This window comes from Peromyscus californicus, unplaced genomic scaffold, assembly GCF_007827085.1.
Source record: "Peromyscus californicus insignis strain IS unplaced genomic scaffold, ASM782708v3 Scaffold_23__1_contigs__length_62951481, whole genome shotgun sequence".
Lineage (NCBI taxonomy): Eukaryota > Metazoa > Chordata > Mammalia > Rodentia > Cricetidae > Peromyscus > Peromyscus californicus.
This window is the reverse complement of record NW_026294534.1, coordinates 36,689,105-36,715,116: the sequence shown is the minus strand read 5'-3', so window position 1 is coordinate 36,715,116 and position 26,012 is coordinate 36,689,105. Positions and strand designations below refer to the sequence as shown.

Sequence of the window (26,012 nt, the reverse complement as noted above, 5' to 3'; positions counted from 1 at the left end):
CCAAGTTTTTATTTATACTTCTCTTGACCTATCCCAGGAGAATTAGCTATATGTTAGAGAATTCCTTAAAAAGTATGTGCTGTTACTTTAAAAACAAATGTGGAAAAACTTTGCAAGCATTAAAAATAGCTCTTGGGTCCCAAACCGTTCTTTCTCAGAAAACGCTAGTTGTAGTACATATTAGCCAGAACTACCCGGCTGTAACTCTGGTAACTTACAATACTATGCTTATGCTTATTGGCTATTTTCCCTCTTAGATTACGAAGGTGAAACACATTCTGCATAAATCAAAAGAAAAGAGAATCTTCTGGTTCTCAAACACATTGAATCTAAGATACAAATTAATAAGATGGAAATATGGGCAAAAGAAAAAAAAACTCAGGGTGACGCAAAGCATGTCATCTTACCCCTGGGAACTTACGGATGAGAGCCATCAATTTTTGTAGAACTGACTCACTCTTTGTCTGCCCCTGTCTGTTCTCTCTCTTCCCTCCACCCCCAAATATATGTGTTAGCTTTAGTAGGCTGTTCAGTAGAGACTTAAGGATATCTACAACAAACTGACACTTCCCTCTGCCTATGGCAATACAATCTTCTTCAACAATAAAAGTAGGTCTGGCTACACAGAGCAACAAACACAAAGTGCCTTACACAGAAAACGATATTTGCACGTATGAAATGGAAAAAAAGAACACTAAAATTTAAGCCCAGAGAACTCGAAATTCAGAGCATAACTGTGAGGCAGGCCAGTCAAAGCTAAATCAGGGTCCATTAACTTAGACACCGTGAAAGGAGCCCTGAGGTATGTGTAGGTGGAAATCCCCAGATTCCTTGGCTGCCTTCCCCAGAGCCCGGGGTACCATTTAGAATCCATCCGCTCTCAAGTTCTGCAGATGTTACAGAATTGAATAGTTAGAGGGGAGGCAAGGGACCTCAAAGCTCAATCAAAGTTGTGAGGGAATTGGGAGCACACTGACTCCAGAGAGCAGCAGCATTACAGGGGGCAGCGTGGTGAGAACGTGGCATGTATCCCCCGAGCAACTGACTATTTTGAAATGGCTCACAGTTGAAAATACATCCATAGCAACCGAGAGACACTGGAGCTAACAGGACTGAAAGCAGGTGGGCTCGGTAGACAACAGGCAACACTTTATTTAGTTCTCCATACTCAGAACAATGACTGGAGAACAGCAGTTGAATATGGAAAGGAGACAGATGTAGAAAACACACACATACGGCACTCTGGTTTGTGTAGACAAGCATTTGATAACACCCATTTTGGATTTGAGAAACTTGACACATACAACAGGGAAGCACACAGCCTGTAGCTCCTCAACTACTGGCAGTTACATCTCAAGGGACTCCTCCCCAGCCTCACTTTACCGCCCAATACACAGCACAGTCACCTAAGGAAGAGCCAGGGTGGCCAGGATGACTGCCGCAGGTGGGGGTGTCCGACCCTACCCTGTGGGAACTGCTGTCAGGTGAACTGCAGGACCTCTTAGACATCACTGGGCTACGAGGCGGCTTACCCAGGACAAATGTCTTGCTTTTTAAATCAGCCTAGAAAAGCCATAAGAAGTGGGTTAGTTCTCATCTTCATTATGTGGCCTTCAGGAGGAACCTTCTTGGTTGGCTTGTTCCATGCACACACAGCATGCCAAGCTCATGAATACTAGCGGAACAGGGAGCGCGAGCAATCTGCATACAGCTTCTCTGCTCCGTACAGCTTCTACCCTCCAGACTCAGCTGCTACGATGGTGGGAGGCTCATGGTGAAGAAAAGATGTGGAGAGGGAAGCTGGCAGGAGAATGTGTTTGAATGTAATGGATGTGGCTAAGAACACACATCAGAAATATTACCTCCTTATTAAAAGAATGCTTAATAACTGCATCCAAAAACACCCTTCAACCTGTCTGTTTTCTTTGTATTTACCAAGTGGCAAGCAGTAATAAACAAGGTGAGATAAGACAAAATTTGGCTTACTGCCTATCAAGTTTTAGGGAAAGCATTAGGTTCTTAGAGGTAAAAATGTTCTAACTAAGTTCCTAAGAAGAAAATGAAATTGTTTTTGGTGGGGGTGGGGGATGAGAGGTAGTAAATATAATCAAATACTGCATATTGCCTGATTCCAGCTTCCTTGGGTATTCTCTCAAAGTAAGATCTTCACTATGACAGCGAACAGGGGAATCTTTACATGAGTTAGCTTTATTTTTCCTTCCAGGACAGTCAAGATCTAGCAATGCATGGTCTAGAATTTGACTAGAATGAAGAGAACATTAGTAAAAAGATTGTAGCTCCAGCTTAGGCTAAATTAGTGGTTACGATCTCTAGTCTCTTGGGATGGTATATGGTTGTCACGCTTGTCTAAGGCTGTGGAAGAGGATGTTTGATGCTCTTCAGTATCCATTGCTATTTTTGTCTCTGCTCATGCATGCACAGGGTCCTTGAGATCAGACTACAACTTCTAAACTTCTTGTACCTAGCTGTGCTCATATGACCTTTCTGAAAGAGGAAACAGCAAATTTTGAGACGGTCCAGGTTTCTGATACCCGTGGAACCACTGTGCTGGCATGGGATGTGCTCTCTCTCTCTCTCTCTCACTTATGTGAGCTACAGAATAGTTGATATGGGTTGATAAAAATGTTACTATAATGATTTTAGGTATACTGTTCTATTAAAACATTTTTTTCTTTTGTGCCAATGCTTTCTTTCCTTGTAATGATCTGAGACTGAATCAGTTTGTTTTCATATCTATAAACACAGATTTGTTCAGTTAACTTATAGTCGTCTTCTTATGAGTATGAAATAGATTTACAAGGTTTAGAAGGCTCAGCGGGGGATTAATGTTCAACATTTATTCCTAAATATGAGATAAATACAAGAAACAAACATTTGCTTTCCTGAAATTAGTCATTTCATATAGATATTAAAATGACTCTTTAAAATAAAGTTATTGTGATTACTTCTAGTCTCCCATATGATTCTAGAAACATTGATCCTAAAAGACTATATGAAATCATCTTGGCTCTTATGGCAGAGATAAACCCCTTTAAATTTTACTTTTTTCCTTGTTACTATAATGATGAGTTCAACATCTCTCTGAATTAGAGAGCTAAGATTCTAGAGCAGTGATTCTAAACCTGTGAGTCATGACAGATTTGGGGGTTGCATATCAGATAGCCTGCATGTCAGATATTTACATTACAATTTATAATGTTAGTAAAATTACAGTTATGAAGTAGCAATGAAAATAATTTTATGGTTGGGGGGTCACCACAACATGAGAGACTGTATTAAAGGGTCGCAGCATTAGGAAGGTTGAGAACCACTGCTCTAGAAATACTTTCTCATGTACTGATTAAGCTTTATATTGACTTCAAAAATAGAGCTACAGAAAGAGGGGTAAAAGGCACTTCTTAGCCTCAGACATGATCTAAAGCAGCATTATAGTTCTTAAAAGGTTTTAATTATCTTTTGCTAGCTGAGATGAAAACAGAGTGGAGAGAAATTGGTCTTTAAAGTACGTTATTCTTTCCTCCCAAGATCTCTTTTCACACCTGGAGCAGCATCACATAGATGGACTGTGTCATTTTATGGTGATGGGGATTCTGAAGACTACTGGGGATGCTGGATGTAGGACTGGTGCTTACTGCTACTGAAATGTGGTTGCATCCGAGCTTTAACTCCTTCCTTATCTACAGAGGCCCTTGCTTTACTTTCAAAAGATGGAGTCTGAGGATGAGCTGTTATTTGAAGTCTAAAGGGAAAGATTTTGGGATCACTCTTAAATCTAGAATCAAAACTTTTCTGTGACAGATTGATTTCCTCTTGGATTGTCAATATCATTTTTTTAAAGACCAATCATTCATTTAAAAATGGTATCCTAGGGCAAGTTAAGTACCAGCTGGGCTGTTGGACTGCACTGTATTAGAGATGGATGCTTTATGGCCAGCACCAAAGAATCATCCTTGGTGTATCCTGTGGAAGAGCAGGGTCCCAGACGAGTAATGTCGAGGACCACCCTGATCTTGGGCTCTGCGAATCTGCTGATGAGTGAAATGATGGGAGGCATCATGTCTACTGAGAAGTAACTGGAGTTGGCAGGCACTGAACTTATGCCTCTAAACGTGATGGCTCCCAAGCTGACTCGAAGCTTAAAACAGAATGTAGTAGTCACCTTTGATTATGAAGTAAGTTTTAGGTTTTCCTTCTCAGTATGGGTGTAGTTGCTATGCGGATTTGTCTCTTAAATTTTGGGATGGAGGCCATGCTGATGATGTTAAAAGTTAGCAGTCACAAGTTACATAACTTTTTAGATCTTGTAAGACAGCATGAATCTAAACGCATACATCTACTGAACATCATGGAAAGACATGCAATAAATTGAACCACACTCAAGATGCAGTTACCTTTGATTTTGATGAACTTATCTCCTGCTGATGAGGGTATTTGGGGAGGAGAGGAGGTGAGGAGGCCTGGGTGGGCTGAAAGAGCTCACAGGCCAGGTCAGAGACAGAGGCCATAGGAGAATGAAACGGAGGGGAGGGAAATGGACAGCTGGGGCAAGACGTAGCAGTTCGATCTCCCGAAGCAAATGAAGATGGCTTAAATGTTGAGGAAAGACAAGATGTGATTATGATTGTGTCCAGATGAAGGGAGCTGGTCTTAAGAGAGTACCTTCCACATCTACTAACTTGAAAAGTTGTAAAATATCTTGGTGAGAGTGGTATTAATGTGTTCTTGCTTTGAAAGCACCAACTGAGCCTATTGAATTTTTATTTTAAAACCTCAATGGGTATGATTTAGAGAGTGTGGATACCTAGAGATAACAGTTTCTATGTTCTATTAGTCTTGTCTGTGAGGGCTTTCCCCACCCCCTGCTCCAACATGATGGCAGGAAAGTACCTAATGACATATATAACTTGCCTGTAAAGTTGCTTAGAGTAAGGTAAACAGTCACACAGCTAGGAGAGTTGGAACTTCTTTGAGCACTGAGTGAACTGTCTGCAAAGCTACCCTCAGTAGGATGAATGCTATGTGTAGGATACTGTCTGAAACACGCAGGTAGCAGCACATCCTGCAAATGAAACCACATGTCTAATCACACCTTCAAAATGGTAATATTGAAGGGGGAAATTTGATGTTTAGACAACAGACTTAGTTGCATGCTTGGCTTCTTATTACAGTGAATTCTCTCTGTCACAAATTTTGTGGCAGAGGCCACAAATTTATCGCCGAAGACTTCAAGGATTTTGGTAGGGTTTGAAAAGCCCCTTCTCTTTTTATTCAAACAAACAGTGGGTTTGTTTTCTACAAAGTTGTGGCTGGCTATTTGGAAATAGTGGAATCATGGAAGGAATGACTTAGGTAATGCCACCACGACTTAATATACTACAGACTTTTCTTTTTTATTTAAAAAGCTCAGAATGTATAGGTGGTTTTACTTGCTCTTGAATTTAGATAATTCACATCTGGGATATCAACTAGTTTATTTTTAAGAGAGAAGTTCATAAACTTAAGGTTCGGGTTATGTCCTCCCTTTATGGATGGAAACTACTGCCCAAGGTCCTTTGTAAGATAAAGTTGCAGGAAGGGCCTGGATTACAAGTAGCTACCAACCACAAGAAAACAACCACCCCAGAAGAGTCAAAAGGGGAATCAAGAACTATTTCAGTTGTTTGACATTTTGCTTCATTTATCTCATTGTCCTGTTTTGCAGACTGCCATCTTGTCAAAGGGTACTGTTTTCTCATCTTAGACTCAGACAAACCTGTCTATCCATCGGCTTCCTCATCTCTAATGTGAGGATAACCATATTTCTTAGCTCTCTGGGTTTTGAAAATTCAAGATGTTGGGTTCTGAGAATAGCCCCTGACACTAAGAGTTAGTGAATAGCTATCATTATTAATATTAGAATATTAGGAAGACAATAAGCTTCAGTGTATAAAAGTTAAATTTATAGTGACAAAGGAATAATGGAAGAGTGGAATTGTACCATACAAACCTCCATCATTTTAATAAACTATGTGTGTTTGCATATTCCTTCCACCCCAGAATTTCCAATGCTTCTATTCCTCATAAGGAAGCCTGTTAAGGCAGTGTCCAAAGCAGATATTTAGAGATATCATTAACTCTTCTGGCTAATTGTAAAACTGGCTAGTTCCCAGTAATTAGGCAAAATTAAATACCTCATTACTGGGTTTTGCTGCATTGATGTCTTCCTTGGGGGTCCTAGGATGTGTGCGAATGCCTAGTGAATGTTTTAAGCAGTCCTCCTCCTCCTCCTCCTCTTCTTCTTCTTCCTTGATGTGTAGTTGTGGTGTCACCTCTGCACTGTTGTGGTCACACCACACGACATCTTGCTCTTGAGATCCTGGCAGCCATCTTTGGTATTCAAGCCCCTTACAGATTTCCTCATCTTCCTCTCCAATGGCAGGAAGAGTTATAGGCAAGGCATTCACATTGATGCACGCAGAGGCCACAAATTTATCGCCTAAGACTTCAAGGATTTTGGTAGGGTTTGAAAAGCCCCTTCTCTTTTTATTCAAATCTATAAATTTTCTTTGAGTGTCCACTGTGGGAGCCTGAAGAGACACCATTTCATCATTCTGGGCCCCAGCTGAGCTGGTACTTGAGTGAGGAGAAGGTAACAGATAGCGAGGTGATTTGACTGGTAGAGATGCTGGAGGCAGTGAGAGGGGGAGATGAGAGGGCTCCTCCTTAATTTCAAGAATGACCTGGTTTAGGATGTTCGGTTTGGCCTGGTCAGATGGTAAGGTTAAAGCACTGAACTTCTCTAATTCAACCAAGAAGTTGTCAAGGAAAGAGGATGGTGTTGGGGCCAATGGGTTTGCTGGTGGACACCAGTCTGTGAGGGAAAGCCACTCTTGGGCAGTCCCCTGGAGGGCTTCTTTCTCCGTGCTGGGCAGAGCATTGTACACAGGAAGACAGGACTGTTCACCGGAAGCCAGCTTATAAATAAGCAGGAGTTATGAAGTAAAATGAACAAAGAAAATAATAACACATGAAAGTACGACAACAGGGAAATACAGGAAAGGTGTGGTGATGAATACAGTTTTAGACTGCAGCACAGACACAGATGGAAGATACTTGGAAGATATCTAGATTGGGAGAAGTTTTTGAAATTTAAATGCATAAAATCATTTGGACTAATTGTGAACCTGACTGGAGCAACCAAACTCTCTTAGTTATGGAAGATATGTTAAGCATCAAAAGAGGAGACAGAGCTTCATAGAGATCAAGAGGGCAGACAGTGAAACCCCAAGAAGCTTAGTATTAATCTACCTGTCTGAGACTATGTGGACTCTTATCTATATTTCAGTTGTATCTGAGGATGGTTAGCACAGAATAATATCACATAACTAAGCTTTGTTTCAATCCCTGAGTTTATTTACCATTCTCCCTCCTTGCAGAGGTGCTCACTCCTTTGAGTTTTTACAGTTGTCCCATTTACACGGCATAAAATATTTTTGATTAGTATACATGTACACATGTTTAAGGGAATAAGTGCTAAAAACGTATTTCTTAATCATAGAGACCTGTGATCAGAATGAAACCAATCTTGCAAAACCATTGCTTCAAAGTTAAAAAAAAAATACTCTGAAGTAAATGTTCACACAGGAGGAGACATGAGATGCTGATGCAGTCATCTTCTAAGCCTGGTATTTTATGTAAGCCCGAAGAATGTAATTTATGAAGCTGGATCTTATGAAGCCAAAATACCATTCTTTATATTTGCATAATAATGATATAATTTGAATATTTTAAATAAAACAACAAATGCAAATTCAAAAGAAGTACTTCTAGAGGGGCTGCTGAGTAATTTGTAATTTATCCTGCTCTACCCTTGCTGGATAAGAAAAACAATGCTTCATATTGTGCATCCAAAGGCCATGAAAGAGGATGTAGATGGCCTTTTGTGTTTTCTGGATAGTTGACTTTGGTTTATGAGACAAACAGTCTTCCAGAAAAGGTTGCTGGAGATGCATGTTCTGGTTGATGGTTCAGAATAAGGCTTCACACATGCAGCCATGGGCTTTGCTATGTCTAACTGCGCAGTATCTGCCACTGAATAATTGATTTAAAGTGTTCTATTGGAGGATGGGGCACTTATTTAAATTTTAAGGGGCATATGATGGAATCTCCTCACAGGGTGTCGCAAGCGGCACCAAGCATAACACGACCCTGTGAGCATCTTCATACAAGATCCAAGTCTGCTTGGGCACTGACGTGAAGTCATACTGTGCATGTGTTTTGTGATGAGCTGACAGCTGCTCCGGTCCTGTAGGTCAAGTCTTATTTGAGAGTCTATGGAAGTTCTCTTCCTGGCTAAAATTCAATTTTACACTTCCTGTGACAGACACAAAAGTGCAAGATGTGATCTTAGTACTTAGATTTTGGAAATGAGTGAAACTGATAGTAACTCAAGGTGAATACCTTTATGTTTTTCCTCGGGTGGACGGGAATGTTATGTGCACGAGGAATCTCTCAATTTTGTCATCATCATTGCAACCAGAGTCCCTATTGTGATCTGCTCCTACCAACTTTACTGTCACTGCCCCGTGTCACCTCTATACAGGTTAAAAGGCCAAAAGAGCAAACACTTTAAAATGGACTTGATAATACCAAAGGTCAAATTAAGTGTTAATTTTGATTAAGGAGTACCTATGTCTCAAAACATACCTATAACACAAAATGAAAGCTATTTCATCTTTTTAAAAATAATTTATTTCCTTTTATTTCATGTGCATTGGTGTTTTGCCTGCATGTATGTCTGTGTGAGGGTGTCAGGCCCCCTAGAACTAGAGTTATAGACAGTTGTGAGCTGCCATGTGGGTGCTGGGAATTGAACCAGGGTCCTCTCTGGAAGAGCAGTGAGTACTCTTAACAGGTTATTTCATCTTAAAAAAAGGATTGGAATTGGATTCTATTGTACCAAAATCAGAAATAATAGCAACTTATATTTGAGCCTTCCTCAAAATAGAAATATGTCAAGTTATGTGATTTGAATTTGCCAGAGTGATTCAAACGTCATTAACGCATCGCATTCTCTATTTGCAAGTGTCAGTCAGAAAACGGGAGCTGTACCTGGCTGCTGCTTTTGTATCTCACTCTTTAAAAAGACTTATTTCTTTGTCTGAAATTTGACTAGGGCAACACTACAGAAATTTCCTTCATTAAGCCAATGACATCATAGGGTAGATAACCAGTTGAAATGAAACTAGAATTTCTTTCAAATTATGGATATCAACTTCAACATACATTTTTTTTTGAACAATAAGAAGAAGACAGTTGGTTACTAGTGAAACTAATACATTCCTCTATTTAAAATGTGGTATTACAACAAAAAACATGAATGGCATTTAAAATATATTCAGAGAAAAATCCAAAAACATTGACTTAAACTATTAGCCTGCCATTATTAATTAAAGCACATGGGAGAAGTTCTTCAGTGCTAAGTAAGCATTTGTAGATACATGCTGTTTTCTCCTGCATCAGTTTATCTAGAGCTTCCGTCACTTGAGAGTCAACTAATAGTTCTTTGAAGGTGAGTGGAGGGTAGGCAAAACATACATGGATGGGTGAAGATTCTTATATTTCCCCGTTATCAATAGAAACTAGCAAAGGAAGGATGTTGATCTCTAAGTGTTAAATTCTAGAACCTCCATAAACAAATTGATGTAAAGTGCTCAGCTATCCAGTGATAGGGACTTTTGAGTAATTACCCACGACTAAAACCCAGTCTTCAAGGAGGATTAGAATGAATAAAATGACAAATATTAAGACTTTTTAAAGGAAAATATCTCAACTGAGATAAATCCATAAGTTATTTACCATTCATGGATTATTTACTAAATAATTTACTAAATTTACTAAATAGGTAGAGTGGCTTAGGTCCCTGGGGATGCTGTCTGAAAGTGATCTTGACTGCACCCTTTCACAGTGTTAATGGCCTGTTTATGTACATTTTTGCCTTGATCTCAACTAAAACAGGTGACATATTATACAACCGAATACGTCATTTTTCACATTGGGAGGCACTTGACAACGTTTTGGAAATCATTCCCTGGTGATTTAAAATTTTTATATTTTAAAGTAACTGTAAAGGAGAAAGAAATCCCTACATACACCCATAAAATATCTTATAACAATAGAAAAATGAGGAAAAATATTTTGGGAATAAGGGAGGTAGGAGGTTAGCCTTAATCTAATGAACCATTCAGGAGGGAAAGTCCTTTCTAAATTATATTGATAAAAATAATCATCTTCAGCTACCAGCTTAAGTGAGTCAGTGGAATTTATGGCCCTAAAACTAATGAAAAAACTGTGAACATTTCTAATATACTACCTTATTTTTGTGCAAAAATTATAGGCCCTAAATTAAAAATAATGTCTTACGTTATGTAGAAAGTGCCTGAAGGCTTTCATAGGCTATTGTACACCTAATAATTATATAATGATACACAATTTAGGGGTAAATGTATGTATGCATGTATGTATATGTGTGTGTGTGTGTGTGTGTGTGTGTGTGTGTATGTATAAACACCTAAATACAGAGACGTGTCAAGAAATGCTGATGATACTAACATTTTTTTCTCTTTATGCACTTAAACTTGAAAACTGAATTAGCAAAAATAAACACTAAGCCTTTATCCAAGCATCTATTTGAGGAAAATGAACTTATTTTCTGATCTGGAACTCATGTATATGAATATGATATATGCATTTGTTTCTTTTCAATAGATATGATGGTCTGATATACCCCCAGTCACCCACTGGTTATTAATATCCCAAGATCCCAAGTTCAGAGTTAATGTGATAGGATGGCTTCTTACCTTGTTGGAACTTAGGCTGTGAATTCTATCACTAGAGTAGCTGTGGGGTATAGGAGGGTCGGGGTAGTCCTCAGCACCTTTTGCGTTCTTCTTGATGACTTCTACATAGGAAACGGGGAAGATGCCTTGCCTGTTGCTTCCTGGGATTTTCCCTTCATACCAGTTTTGGTCAACTCTTTTAAGAAGAATAATCCTATCACCCTGTAACGAGCATTGGGAAAATGCATTATAAGTAGAGACACAGTAATATAAAAAGCATAATTGTCATTGTTTTCTGATAGAACAGTAGTTTTCTATTTGGAAAAGTTTTATACCTCCCATTTTTTGCTTGATCAGAAGAATGCAAGTAAGGTTCTAGTGTTTATTAGAAAAGCATAGATTGTCAGCATGGATGCACATAAACCTCCCATTCATGACATTAGAATCCTGATGGGAATGGGCTTATACATGTTTCATACTGGTGCAAAGTAAAGTGACTTGTGGAAGTCATTTCAAAGGGCAGATGGTATGAGAGATGTCATCTCAATGGCAGTAGCCCCATCTAATCTCTACTAGCATCAATGTGACGATCAGCGGGAAGAAGAAAGTGTTTCTTCAGAATGAAGAGCATGGGGCGAAGATGGTAACCTAGAACACCCATAGCTGTGGAGTGGGCTAACATCCCCCTGCTCTCATCGGGACAGGGTAACACCAGCATCCATTCTAACTGGTGAGTGGCTCTGCCATTCTGGCCCTTTGAATAGAATCTTTGGCTTTTGCAGTAGTAGACGTTTCTGATCACTATTATGCCTCCTGCAAAGAGCGGGCCAATGCTAGATAACTTTATCTAACTCTTGACTCAAAACCACAGGAGGGCCAGAACAAGGTTAGCAAGCTGTTGCTAGAGAGCAAACCCAGCAGGTGCAGCTAGAAGGCGCTCTAGAACTGTGGGGAACTGAATCTGATAGCATCTGATAGAGTAGAGGAGGTGACCTCTACTCATGAACTTCAGCACAGCAGGGAGCCCTTTCAATGCCAGCACATTGAAGGTTTTCTTTAACTCAAAGTGCTGGGTGGCTTGCTACAGGTGCCCATCACCACCGAGTGGAGAACACCGAAGAAAAGTGAATTTTCCCCAAATCTCAAAATTGCACCCATTTTCTAATGTGCCCAGAACAGGCAGTTGATAGTTAGGCCTTCCTTGGGTATTTCACACAGCAGCCTGTCTTTAAAGTATGGAACAGAAGATGGCACACCATGTGCAGTTTTCTGTGTTGGGTTGTGCACATGGAAAGTAAGAGAATCGCTGATGATTCAGAACTAGGAATGGGAGGAGAAAACTAGACCATCTCCTGCACACTTGAACTGCCCTCACTTTACCAGACAAAGTACTTGGATAGTTTGTGAGAGAGATTTGGACTCATCACGAGGCCTGGAGAATGATCAAAAGAAAACAGGACTGTACAGATGGCACCTTAAAAAGGCTTTTAGAGAGGACGTATTTTCATTACTTTAAGACCATTCCTCGATTTCAAGATAGAGAAAATAATTATTGGCTACCTATATTTAAAATTGAGCAATGAGACAGTATAAAGATAATTTAAAGTGTTTTCTTCAAATTGCATTCTTTATGCACTCTAAAATGCATTCTAACTGAAATGGATTCTCCTCTTGGGGTCCCATATGTGTGCTCCTTAGTATCTAGTCAAGATTCCCCTAAAGAGCGGACTTCGGGTCTTGCTTCTTAGGCTAGGTCACAGACAGACTCTCAGAGTTCTGTGTCTCCCAGGGACCCCACTCTGGAAGGAACACAGAGGCCAGAGATAACAGTGATTCTGAGCAATCCTGAGTCCCTTGCAGAAACTAAAGAAGCCCTAGGGTGTTCTAGAAAATAAGGTAACCCATCTTGGGTTCAGAATTGCACAGTCAGTGAAAACACCCCAATGAAGAACACAGCCAGGTTACCTTTCGCAGGGAGAGTTCCACGTTTGTGTCTGCATTGAAGTTGTATTTGGCTATGGCTTCTCCAATCTCTCCAGGCTGGACTGGGGGCGGTGGTCTGGCGGGCTGAGCTTTTTCTGGAGGTGTTAGCTTCTATAAAGAGAACAGTTACTGGTTCTTAAACCTGTGATAACCTTTGGGTCAGCATCCTTCTGGAGGTGAGGAGAAAGGACATACCTCTACGTAGGAGATTGGAAAAATGCCCACTCTTCCATGGTGCTCCCCCTCATACCAGTTCTGGTCAATTTTCCTGAGGATGTAGACCGTATCTCCTTTCCTAAATGATAGCTCCCTGGAAGAGACATGATCAGTGGACTCTTTCTGGGTGAGTAACAATTAGTCTTACGATCGATATTCCATATTTATCTGAGAAATACACTTCCCACATGAAAACATCTGCCAAGCTCAGTTAGATAAGGATTTTCCTTACAGATTTCTAGAAGTCACTTATGTAATCTTGGAAATGATTTTGAAGAGCAAGGCTGTGGATCACACCCTGTATAAACCACATCCTGTGATGACATGAAATTTGAAAGAGGGGACAGATTATTGTGACCTTGCCAGTCTATAGTCATATATAATGTTTATAACCTAACACTTTGGCTTGTAGCAGGAGCTTTTCTAAGCATCAAGTTGAAATTTTTGAATATGGATGGAAATGATAGGCAACTATTTTTTTTTTCTTTTAAGATGGATATAGATCTTTTCTACTTAATTTAGGCTTGCATTTAGAAATCTGGATATATCCAGTAAAGGGAAAGTTGCCTTATTATCTACTTTTCAAAACTCTGTCCCTCTCCTGTCATAGCTAGAGTCCCATTTTGATAAATTTGCCGTATTTTTATTGCATTTTGGAATACTGGCTACTGTGGACCTATGGGAAATAAAATGTCTCTTTTCCCATCTAAAATTGAGACATTTTTGTTGGGTGAGTTACTTAGCTGTAATTTTAGAATTATTAGCTTTGAACTGTTAAATGATTAAAAACAGCTTTAAAGATATACTTATTTAAAATATAGATCTATAAGTGTGTGCCTTTTCATATTATGTACAAAAGCATTCATATCTTTTTTTGGCCATTTAAAGGGGCTAAAACTGGCTTTTTTCTGCCATTTTCAGAGGTGCTTGGGTGTATGAGCCACGAAAGTTACATAAGTTGCCTGTCACCCTGAATTTTATGTCAATTATAAAACCGTATTGGGGGTGATGGATGCTCTCTTTATATCTTCTGAAAAAAGAACAAGAGGAGGATCATTAAGCTATAATAAGACCAAGCTATTTATAGGATGAGTGGACCCACTTTCTTTCTGGGCTTCTATGGGAGGCTGGTGAATCTACTTTACTACAGTTAGATTTTATTAGACAGACCTACTCATGTGCTCAGTGAAAGGTGGGATGGCAAAGACAGAAAGGTGCCATAGCTCCCCCTCAGCAATGTGGGAGAGCAAGATTTCCTGACTCTCCACTGGGGAACCCCAGGAGAGGATGGAGTCCATGGATATAGGATGAGGGGCTTGCTATGTGGTGCAATCTAAAGTCAGTGATCCAATCATGTTCCTGGCCCCTTCCTCTGTGATGGGTGTCATCTTCTCTTTGAAGCTTGTTTATATTTGTTTGTTTATTTTACATTTATGTGTGTGTGTGTGTGTGTGTGTGTGTGTGTGTGTGTGTGTGTGTGTGAATGCATGCACACACATAACACCATGTGTAGAAATCAGAGGACAACTTGTAGGTATTGGTTCTTCCATTATAAGAAACTAGAGGATCAGATTGTCAGGCTTAGTGTCAAGAACCTTTATCCCCTGAGCCATCTCATTGACCCCGAATCTTGTGGGTGTTTTCACTTTTATTCTTGATTTTTCAAAAATATTTTTTTTGAGAATTTCACGCATGTATACAATGTGTTTTGATCAAATCCACGCCTGCTCCTTCCGTTCTAACTTCTCTCATACGCCCCTCCCCGCCCCTCCCTTTCAACTTCATGTACCTCATGGAACACCTTTGGAGCCTCAGGCAGATGCCCTTCTGGTGGTACATATTTAGTAAAGTGTTGGATGGCTTGTCGCAAAGAATAAATAAAATAAATATCTTTTATGTAATTTTCACATAACATCTTGCAAAGCATCACATCATGGCCTAAGAACAGCAATTAGCTCTGGAGCACAGAAGAAACAAAATGCTGTTATGTTGTAGTTCGTGTCTCAAATGCTCCACGAGGCCCTAGGCTTTTCTCCTAGCTAAGCTCTACTTTGAGGCTGTGATGGAGACTTTGAGAGGAAGCCAAATGAGAGGGTTTCTGGTGATTGGGGGACCAAGCTTGTAAAGAGGACATCCCCCCCACCCCCAGATGTAGATCTATTGTATGCTCAGCACTATTCTTCTTTATTTATCTGCCTTGCCTTTTGGATGAAGAAGATCCTAAAGAAACAGGCTAAAAGAATGGAACACAGGACTATGAAAACATCAGCACTGAAGGACCACAGGACAGGAGCAGGCTTTCCTCAGAATCTCTAAGCTTTGAGTGATGTGAGATTAAGTATTCACGACAGGATCATCTGTGTGCTGGTACCCATAGACTGTCCTTGATGTAGCTGAACAAATAAATGAGGTCAAGCTCCCCTTGCTAGGTAGGGATAATTACTCCCAATCACTGAAAAAATTAAATTATTGAAAGGAAAAATTCTAGAAAAAAATAATCTTTATTCCTTATTGTTTTCCTATTCTGAATTCATTGTGCTTCAATGTAACTGATGTGATTTGAGATTTGGCGATTCACAACTGAACTTGAAAATAAATGATCCTATCTGAGTTAGCAATTTTGAAGGAGCTGACTAGAGTGTATTATAGAATTGTGATTTGAATCTTGTTTATAACACATCCCATGGAACACACACACATACACACACACACCTTCCTACAATAGGAAAAATGAAGTTCAAACACATAGTGAGTTTTTACTCCACTTACTTAGATGTCTGAGCTTTGAAATCATAGACAGCTTTTGCAGGCATTTTCTGAAAAGAAAGGTAAACATTGAGCACTAAATTAAAAATTTTGAATTTCATATGAGAACAGTAAAACACATGCGATGTAAGTGATATGTTCCAGTTACAAATGTATCAGTTAGTGGTACCTTTAGACTAGTGAACTAAATGGGGCTACAGTAGCTGATTTCTTTTTCTTCTTGGTTTTTCGAGACAGGGTTTCTCTGTGTAGCTTTGCGCCTTTCCTGGAACTCACTCGGTAGCCCAGGCTGGCCTCGAACTCACAGAGATCCGCCTGCTTCTGCATCCCGAGTGCTGGGATTAACACCACCGCCTGGTTAACAGCTGATTTCTCACTAGGCTTCATTTCAGCAACTGAAGTAGATTTATGCCACAATATGATAAAATGCCCATCGAAGATTCTGTCCTAATGTGCCATTTTTGAATACCACAAACAAACCATTTGTGGAGGACCAGCTGCTCTAACTTCTATGGGTTGACACTAGTCTGTCTGAGTCCTAATAAAAGGAACAAAACCCACAAAAGAAGCCATCATAATCTTCACTAAATACTGATTATCCAAGAAGTAGTAGCCCAGTTATCAAGAGGTTAGTTAGCCAAAAACAGAGAAATGGAGGGTTCAGGAATCCTTTGGCTTATCTTTTAGTTATGAAGTGATCCCCATGCCTACCCTCAAACTCTGGGGCCCACAAATCTACTTGAGGCACACTATACCATGTAGGTAGTGATATCAGCTCTTTCCCTCTCACCAACCAGTAATCCTTTCATCCAATTTTTCTTCCCCTGGGGTTCTAGTGAGCTTCAAGAAACTTGGGCAATTCATGACTTTGTAGTGGTCTCACAGTGTCTCTCAGACACCTGTCAGTGAGAGGTCAGTTTTTAGTTTCCATCAAGCCCTCATGGCCCCCAGGGCAGTTAGGAATAGGTGGTCCAGCTCTGGTTTAAGGTGGAGGGACCAGGAGTCAGTGGTGTATAAGAACTTCTCAATGCTATAAGAACTTGGTGGTCTTCTCCAACAAAAGTAGTATCATCCTGAGTGAGGTAACCCAAACCCAGAAGGACAAACATGGTATGTACTCACTCATAAGTGGATTCTATATATAAAGCAAAGAACCATCAGACTGCAACCAACAGAACCAGGGAGGCTATATAGCAGGGGGGACCCTAGGATGACTGTGGCTTATATTAAGTTTTGGTTTTACTCAATTACTGGGCAAGCCTCAATGAAACATTTCACAATTAAGATAAAAATTTATACTGTATCATGCTGCTAATAGAAAAATAAATTTTAAAAAGTGAAAAAAAAAGTACTTGTGTAGAAACTTCCAGTCTTACACAGAACAGGCTAATTAGAACTCTGTTAGTTCATGGCTGCCAGGCCAAGACTCAGAAACGCCTCATTGCCCAAAGTGCATCCCAAGTTGGGAATAACTGGAGCCTAAACTCAGGCTCTATGCCTGCTTCTAGATTCTTCTTGCTGCTGTCAGGCTTCAGGCTGAAGTCTTTACTGGTCTGAGGTGCACAGCTAGCTGGTGAATGCTTTCTCAGAAGGTCCTTGAAAAACCCTCCGATACTGTAAACTACCTCTTTTTCTGGACTTCCTCTTCGTTCCCGTGATAGACTTCTTCCCAAGTCAGTCACAGTAGACGAGTAACTTCTAGGGGACTCATGGTCTGTGGGAAATGATAAGGTGAACCAGAATGAGATTTCATTTCATTAAAAGGAGACTGCTTAGCCACTTTTCCCTGGTGGCAATTATTTTACCCCCCAAATTTGGAGAGATGTCACTAGTGAGAACATGGATGTAAAACTTATAACTAACTGTAAAGTAATGATATAAGACACACATACACATTGAAAATGAAGAAATACACAAGTAACAGAAGTATTATAACCATATATAAAGTAGTAGTATTATACTGTCAATTAATTACACTGCAATCCTTGATGTAGATGATTCACAGTTGTAGGAATTTTCATACTCCAAATTTATCAAGCTGAATATTTCTATTTTTTGGTTCCAATATATAATTATTATAAGATATATAAAGGATTTAAAAATAACATATTTGTAGAAACAAACGTGTCAAATATAATTTAAGAAGTCATGATGAAATGAAAGATAAAGTATGAGCATGAGAAGACTATGGTCATCTCCCCCCACCCTTGTGTGTGTGTGTGTGTGTGTGTGTGTGTGTGTGTGTGTGTGTGTGTGTTTCTGTTTGTAAATACTTATTGGGTATTGAGATTTCATATCCTTTATGTCCTTTCATTGTACATGGAAGTCAATTAATTAGAAAGTAAATTATTTATTTCAGAAAACAAAATGATAATCAGAAAACCTCATATGACATTGCAACTTATGAAATATTGAGGTCTTGTTTACATTAAAGCAAAGTCTAAATAATTACATTTGAAAATGATAACTGCAAATATCCCTCTCAGTTTCTTAAAACTTACATAGTTGAGTGACTTGCATGTGGGGAGGTACCTAAAGGTTGCCTACAATGGGCAGCATCATGGCATTTTACCTGTGTACCTGGGTCCAAGTTTTAAAAACATTTCTTCACTTTAACAAATTTAAATATGTTAAATAGTACAAATCATTAAGATAAATTTTACTTATGTACAGTATAATTTTTTCAGTGTTTCAAACTCATGTTTCCATAATGTACTATGCTTATTGTATCAGGGTATCAGAAAATTGAAGAAGGTAGTTTAAAAAATTGAATGAAAGTTGTTTTAGTCTATATAGAAACTGATTAGAAATTCTAATTAATTTATTAAATTTAAAACTTATTCCAGCCGGGCGGTGGTGGCTCACGCCTTTAATCCCAGCACTCGGGAGGCAGAGGCAGGCGGATCTCTGTGAGTACAAGGCCAGCCAGGTCTCCAAAGCAAGTTCCAGGAAAGGCGCAAAACTACACAGAGAAACCCTGTCTCGAAAAACCAAAAAAAAAAAAACAACTTATTCTATTTATCAAATAAATTATTATATTATTCTATTTATTTATATATAATATAAAATATTCTATTTATAATTATTCTATTATTCTATTTATCATTCTATCCTTTGTTCTATTTATCATTCTCTCTTTTTTTATATCTTTTTTATATTATATTTTTGTGTGTATGGGATTTTGTCTGCATGTTGTCTGTGCACCATGTGTATTTAGGGCCCTTGGAGGCCAGAGCGGGCATTATGTTCCGTGGGATTGAAGTCAGAGACAATTGTGAGCTGCCACGGACACCCTGGGAATGGAACCTGGGTCCGCTGGAAGAGGAAGGAGTAAGGGTTCCTAACCACTGAGCCCTTGCTCCAGCCCCTACTTATTTTAATTGATTGTTTTCCAGCATGTTGTCCAGTTGAAATTAAAGTGAAGGTAAATACTAATAAGTAAAATTGTCCAGTAGTTATTAACAATTTGGTTTCCTTTTGCCCTTAGAAATTATACTTTATATTATACATTTTTAGTTAGTAGGGCCTTGAATTCTCCCGCCGTTACTGTAATCTGTGTAACACTGGAAACATTAGCTCTTTTGTCCCTCCATTTCTCAATTGCAAAACAGCACTTACAGTAATTCTCATCCATTGAGTTAGGGGGGTTCAATTAGATGTTGCTTCTAGCTACAGCGCTCTCTCTCTCTCTCTCTCATATATATATGCAAATATATACATATATTTGTATATATGTTGAGAGGACAGATTTTTTGAACAGGTACAATGTTCTAACATTAATATAGAAATCAAGGAAAAGGCTGTGAAACTACTGACTTTGTTTCACAATGAATCAAAAAATATCTTAGGGATGCAGATACTGAATTATAGTTTTTATCTTGATATATTCTTTTGAAATCGAGTGATGATTCCTTCAGGATATTAGATAACTGAAGGAAATGGCTATTTTGTTAGAAACTTGGATTCTGACACATCTTAATCTGAAAATGTCCGGATAGAACTTGCTGTTTTTTTTAACAGCAGAAAGTTTTTACATTCTAATCTCCTGTTTATGAAGCATGCTGCCTAGCATCAGTGCAAACAAACGTAGGCACTAATGATGTTCATTTGTCTTCTCAGTGTCCTACTTGTTTTAGCCCTAATATTTAGTGACAAATTTGGGTTTCTTTTCTTTTCAAGGGAGTAAATGCTTAGGAGTTGATGATTACTTTCAGTCAACACATGGACGTCAGATACCACACAAGCAAATGAGAACTACCGAGTCAGACATGTCTGCACAACACAGGTTGGCTTTGCCACACATAATGACTGTCAAGTGGTCTCCCAGCTCAGGAGCGATGATGAGATGCAGGATGGAAGTAATGAATGAGGGGGAGGATGGCAGCTGAACCACAAGGGAAAAAGAAAGAAAAGTTGGTCCACCTTGGAGACTCAGGGTACTACCGTAGTCCTGTGCGTGGTAGCTGTTGTTGGCTGTGTCCACGTCTGGGAAAGAGGCACTGTGAGGCACCCTCCCACAATCGTTTTGGTACAATGGACAATGAATAGCACCATCTGTAGGCAGTGTGTGGAAAGGCTGGTGCATGGGGCTCCTTTTCAGAGCATTAAGGGATGAATTCCTTTCCGGAATCTCTGGCAACAGTTCACTGATAAGCCTATGCAATATACTGTTGTCTGGCAGGCTCCCTCTCCTTTTCTCAGCTTTTATTTGGTCACAGATGTCTTTAAGGGCAGTGTCCAGAGCCTCAACTACAGAGGCTTTGCATTTTGCCTGTTCAGTCTGTTTTCTGGGAGTCAAATTCTTTTTCCGTCGGAAAGGCACCGGGCTGACTAGAAATGCAAGTTTAGATAGGCTGGGGTCCATTTCTTGCCTTCTGGGATGGTCAATATTTTCATGTTTAGCTCTTTCATGTTTTAACATTGTGGTAAATCGAGTGTAAGAGGCTGGGCATCGGCCTTTGCAAGAACTGATGAGGTGTCGGTGATGGTGGTGGTGATGGTGGTGGTGGTGATGACTGGATCCATAGAAACTTTCAGAGGATGTGAATGAAAAATGGTCAAAGTCACTTTCACTGCAAAAGGATGACCCTTCTACATGAACGTAGTCGCTGTGGTCAGACACGACGCCATCTTGGTCACTGTCGGAAAACTCCATATGTGTTCTGGGCTGCTCATCACTGGTGACTTCAATGTGGATGGGCACCAGGGTTTTAGACTTGCAGTTCCGCTGACCCTGAGAAGGCTGTCTACCCTGAGTTTCTTCCTCCAGCAGAGACTCAATAGAAAATCGCCTCTTGGGACACAGACCGTTTTGTTGGGGTTCTAGAGTGACAGGAGATAGCATCTCATCCCCTAGATTGGGCATGGACTTGGACTTCTGTATCAGCTTTTCAAATTCCGAAATGCGCGTGGGTACCATGTCCCGGGGCACCTCCTCAGTGGAAGACTGGCTCCATCCATGGAGCAGACCCCGGTGCTGCTGTTCCTTCTCATACTGCAGGATCCTGGACTTCACGGAGCAAATTACCTCCGAGTTCATCAAATCCTTGCGGTTGATGCGGTGCATCTTCTTGTACATTTTGAGGAAGCCCGGGGCATTATGGGCTGACCTGTGTTTGATTCTAGATTTGCTGTTACCGCACACGTCCTGGATGTAGGGGGAAGTCCATGCCATGGAGCAGCTCTCTTTGGAGTCGTCTTCACATAACAGAGAACCCATGCTTTCTGACTTGGCTTTAGGATCTGGGAAGCTGTCGCAGTCGTCATTCAGGAGATCATCACAGCTCCGCGACTTGATTTTTGGGGACACGGTCTCTTCAGTGCTGCTCCAGATCTCTGCATTTTGCCGGGCCATCTGCCAGCCGTTCTTGAAGGCGATGGCCCTTTGAGAGTCCCGGGGGACATCCAAGTGCTGTCTATAAGCGCTACAGTACTCTAACTCACTAGAGGTGGCGCCATTGAGCCCCGAGTAACCGCAAAGGGATGGGCACATTTTGCCATCATCCCCACCTTTCAATCCAGAGCAGCATGGCAGGAGAAAGACATTTGGAGAAGTTAAAAGGTTCACAGGGAAAGGAGAGCATGTCAGTATTAGCACAGCAAGGAGAAGGCAGTTAGTGTGGCTTACTCTAGGTATCTATGACACAGACATAGCTTCCATTAAAGAGGTTAAATTTTTGATGCTAGTACAAGATCGTATTTTTTCAGTGCAACTTTGCAGATACTACAGTAAGCAAAACCACACATAAAATACACTCGATGTAACTAACACATTTCTACTGCATAATTCAATGGTTTTTTTTTGGGGGGGGGGGCAACAAGGCATGCCCAGCCACGACTCTGACCTATTAACAGTGTGGCTCTCTCTATCAACAATTTACAAATTACAACCTCCCCTGAATTCTCCAAAAACTGGTAATTCATTCAGTTGATATGCAATGCTTGGGAAAGGAACTTGATTTAATTCTCTATGGTAAGAAAAATACTTAAGTTTATCAGGGTCCTTTTACATTTTGAATTGTACCCGAGAATGATGGACCTGTGGCATTTCATTAACTGACTTGTTACTTAGGGTATTTGCTGTGTAGATGAGTAGAATATGATGAAGGCGCGTCAGTTAATGAGGAAATTACTTTCTGAGAGTTAGTTAGGTCTTCGACAGCCCAGCCATCCTCCTCCACAGAGACCAGTCATCATAAACAGTCTGTTGTTCGTATACTAGCTACCGCTTTGCTTAAACCATGGCATGGGGCCAGTTTTAATGCATATAGTTGTTAGGTGTACCCCACTCTGTCCTACATCATGGACACTTCTGTTGAAACTCATTTTCTTTACATGCTTTGAAAACTCATTCTCTTCTATTTTAACTCTCAAAGACTGGAGAGAATTGTGGGGGCCCAAATTTGGCATGCTAATAGATTATGGTTAAAAGAGGTAAAAAAATGACCCAAGTAATCTACCAGAGACCCAAATGAGCAACTCTGTCCCTTCAATGCTCAGCTTACTGCATTTCCAAAGAGGAGAAGGCCATCTAAAAAAGTGGCCAGCCTTCCTTCCTTCCTTCCTTCCTTCCTTCCTTCCTTCCTTCCTTCCTTCCTTCCTTCCTCCCTCTCTCCCTCCCTCCCTCCCTCCCTCCTTCTTTCTCTTTCATGTATGTGTACACGCAAGTAGAGGTCAGACAACAACTTGTGGGAGTCCATTGTCTCCTTTTACTATATGAACCACGGTGATCACACTCACGTTGACCGGCTTGGTGGCAAGCGCCATTACCAACTGAGTCATCTCACTAAGGCCCCTCATTGCTAAATTTGGTATTTGTACCTGCAAGCCAGTGTGTACTTATTGTAAACTGTTATGCACCACTGTGTTACATGGTAGAATGGGATACTCTACCATACAAATAAAGGTTGAACAAAACAGAGTAAATGACTAAAAGCATGACTTAAGTAAACTATTTTCTAATCCAGAATTTAAAGTACCCCATTGCATGTTTTAAGTGATATTTTTTTCTGCTGCTATTTATAATTCTTATTCTACAAATTTAATTAGTTGTCTGTAATAACATTAGAAAATTTGCCTACGTAAAAGCCTATAAATGCCATTTCTGTAACTATGACAACAAATTATAATACTTTGTGTCTAAAAAAATAATAAATGCAATATATTTTTGAGAAAATAGTAACAAAACATGTTAGTCTGCGTTCTTTAAGACTCTTAAATGGCTTGCCAGCTTGAATTGGATTGGGTAGGAGCAATGGCTCTGCTGGGGAATTGTATTTGCTTCAGGGACACCACCACAAGCAAAGCCAGCCTAAGTCGTGATCGTGAGATGGGCCTTCCCCCATACTCCAGCCTAAACTGTGAACTAGTGAGAATGTTCATTAATTGTGACTCACCTTGGGCTCTTGAGGGAGAGGAAGGAGAGGAACTAATGAAAGACTTCGTAAATGTGGAGTTCGATCCTGGGAGGTCTGCCCGGCCAGGGCTGACCCTGCTCACACTCTGATCCCCCAAGCCTCTGGGTGGGCCCACTGCAGGCTCGCTCTTCCTCCGTTTCCTGAAGTCACCAGCCATACTTGCAGAGCTGACGGAGGGAATCAGTGTCACTTTGATTGGAAGAGGTTAACACATGCACAAGAAGCCTGATGATTACGTTAGATAATGGCAGAACCCCTAACCTTCTACCCACAAAACTGCACCATGAGAAAGTCATTCCTCCACGTTCAAAATACTGTCTTTAGATTCATCTTTTAAAACATCTCATTTTTAAAGGGAAGTTTCAAGTTACAGAACATCTGGCTGGACTATACAGGCTCTTCATATCCATAGGTTCAGCCAACTATGCACTGGAAATATTAGGAATTGGATTACTACTGAACATGTACAAACTGTGTTTTTATTCCCCATGTGAGCCATTATAATAAACACTTACTGAACTCATTTTTATTTTATGTGTATGAGTGTTTTGTCTACATATATGTCTGTGTACCACATCCAGTGCCCAGTGCCCGTGGAGGCAGAAGAGGATACAGGGTCCCCTGGAACTACAATTACAAATGGTTGTGAACTGTCATGTGGGGGCTGGAGAACTGATCCTGGGATCTCTTCAAGAGCAGCCAGTGCTCTTATCCATGGAGTCCTTTCTCTAGTCCCAATAATTCTTTTTGATAGCATTTGTGTTGCATGAGGCATTATACATATTTCAGAGTATATAGGAGGCCATGAGTAGGTTATGTATAATTTTTTTTTGTATTTTGTTTTTGAGACAGGGTTTCTTTGTGTAGCCTTGGCTGTCCTGGAACTCACAGATCTGCCTGCCTCTGCCTCCTGAGTGCTGGAATTACAGGTGTGCACCACCACGGCCAGGTGGTAGAAATATTATGTCATTTATATAAGACACTTGTGAGCCAGTAGATTTTAGTATCCTTGGTGAGTCTTAGGACCTTAGTCCTCTACAGAGATCAACAGTCAATTGAGCAGAGAGCTCTTCTATGCCCGTTTTTTTCTTCTTGAGCATATTTCTCTTTATATCATCTATGGACATGTGTAACAGCTAATGACGCTATCTGGATATCATCTCTCAAAATCTATCTTCTATATGTAGGGTTCATGATATCTGTGACATAATTTAGGGGTTGTTAGTCGTAATGAAATGCAAATGCATCCATCATGAACGTGCCTTGTACTTTTTCTCCTACGAAATATCCTGCTGTGTAAGGCTCTATGTCTTGATAGCAACCTTAAGGTCAGACTCAAGTTCCAGAATTTAAGCACTTCAAACATTTTAGACACACACATAGATGTAAAAATATAACAGTGGAGGGAGTGGAGGAATGCCTCTCTTTGTAATATTAGTGCAGTTGGGAAGCACTCAAAATTCCAATTTACCTAAGTCACAAGCGTTTCTACTTAGGTTGACACAAACTTGTGCAAAGGCAAAGTAACATTATACAACTGTTTGTTGATGGTATACCATGACTGTTATATTAACTGCTATTGAACTACATCTGAATTTTGGTGATAGTTTCAATTAAGTATATTTAAAACCTATGAACAGAGCTTAGATTGGTTGGATCTGAGGACAGTTGTGACTAGTGGTGACAAGTTAACCTGTTTCACTCTATTTTCCCTCTCTCTCCTTTCTAAACTCTGTAAGTTGCTGAGCTTAAGCATTAGTGTCTTCAAAGGCAAGTTGGTGACTAATTTTTAACTCATCATGTTGTCTGTGGATTGAATATGTATGGACTTGGGATGCCTTGAAATGTAGTGAAAACATTTATTTGTGTGATCAAGTGTAATTAACACTTATCAGTAGCTTCTAATTTATAAAATGTTTCTAAACCAACATTGAGAATATTTTCAACCCTCAATGGAATGAAAGAAGACACAGGATGCAAAGGCCGCAGTGGGAAGAACTGACCCTAGTGAAGAAATCCAGAATTACATTTTCGAGTTTTAGTAAATTCTTGCATGCAGTCATATAATATGATATGCCAACGTATAAATCGAATATGAGGTCTGGTACTTAAAATAAGAAAGAGAGTTATGTGATTTGCACCAGTAGTTCACTAACGAAGATTACTATTGAGGAAGCAAATGCTGGCATAGGATATTTTGTTAGTGTAATGTCATGAGATCCTTACCTACTGGGTCTTTCCAGGCTTCTGTCAATGGAGGGTTGGTAGATGGAGGCCTGTAAAGATAGAAAAG

At 40.0% G+C, this 26,012-nt stretch overlaps 1 protein-coding gene across 50 annotated transcripts in view; it reads right to left on the bottom strand.

The window, feature by feature from the left end:
* Sorbs2 (sorbin and SH3 domain containing 2) overlaps positions 1-26,012 on the bottom strand; it is a 316,642-nt gene that overhangs the window by 11,850 nt on the left and 278,780 nt on the right. For 37 of the 50 annotated variants that reach the window (XM_052752150.1, XM_052752149.1, XM_052752154.1 and 34 more), the window contains 8 exons: positions 25,946-25,995; positions 23,699-23,886; positions 20,226-21,812; positions 17,429-17,517; positions 15,807-15,853; positions 13,017-13,131; positions 12,804-12,932; positions 10,860-11,060 (listed from right to left, as the gene is read on the bottom strand). In XM_052752150.1, coding sequence (XP_052608110.1) covers positions 10,860-11,060; positions 12,804-12,932; positions 13,017-13,131; positions 15,807-15,853; positions 17,429-17,517; positions 20,226-21,812; positions 23,699-23,886; positions 25,946-25,995 — 2,406 coding nt within the window. The remainder of the gene's footprint in view (positions 1-10,859; positions 11,061-12,803; positions 12,933-13,016; positions 13,132-15,806; positions 15,854-17,428; positions 17,518-20,225; positions 21,813-23,698; positions 23,887-25,945; positions 25,996-26,012) is intronic. The other 13 variants (XM_052752190.1, XM_052752195.1, XM_052752200.1 and 10 more) reach the window with 2 other exon arrangements.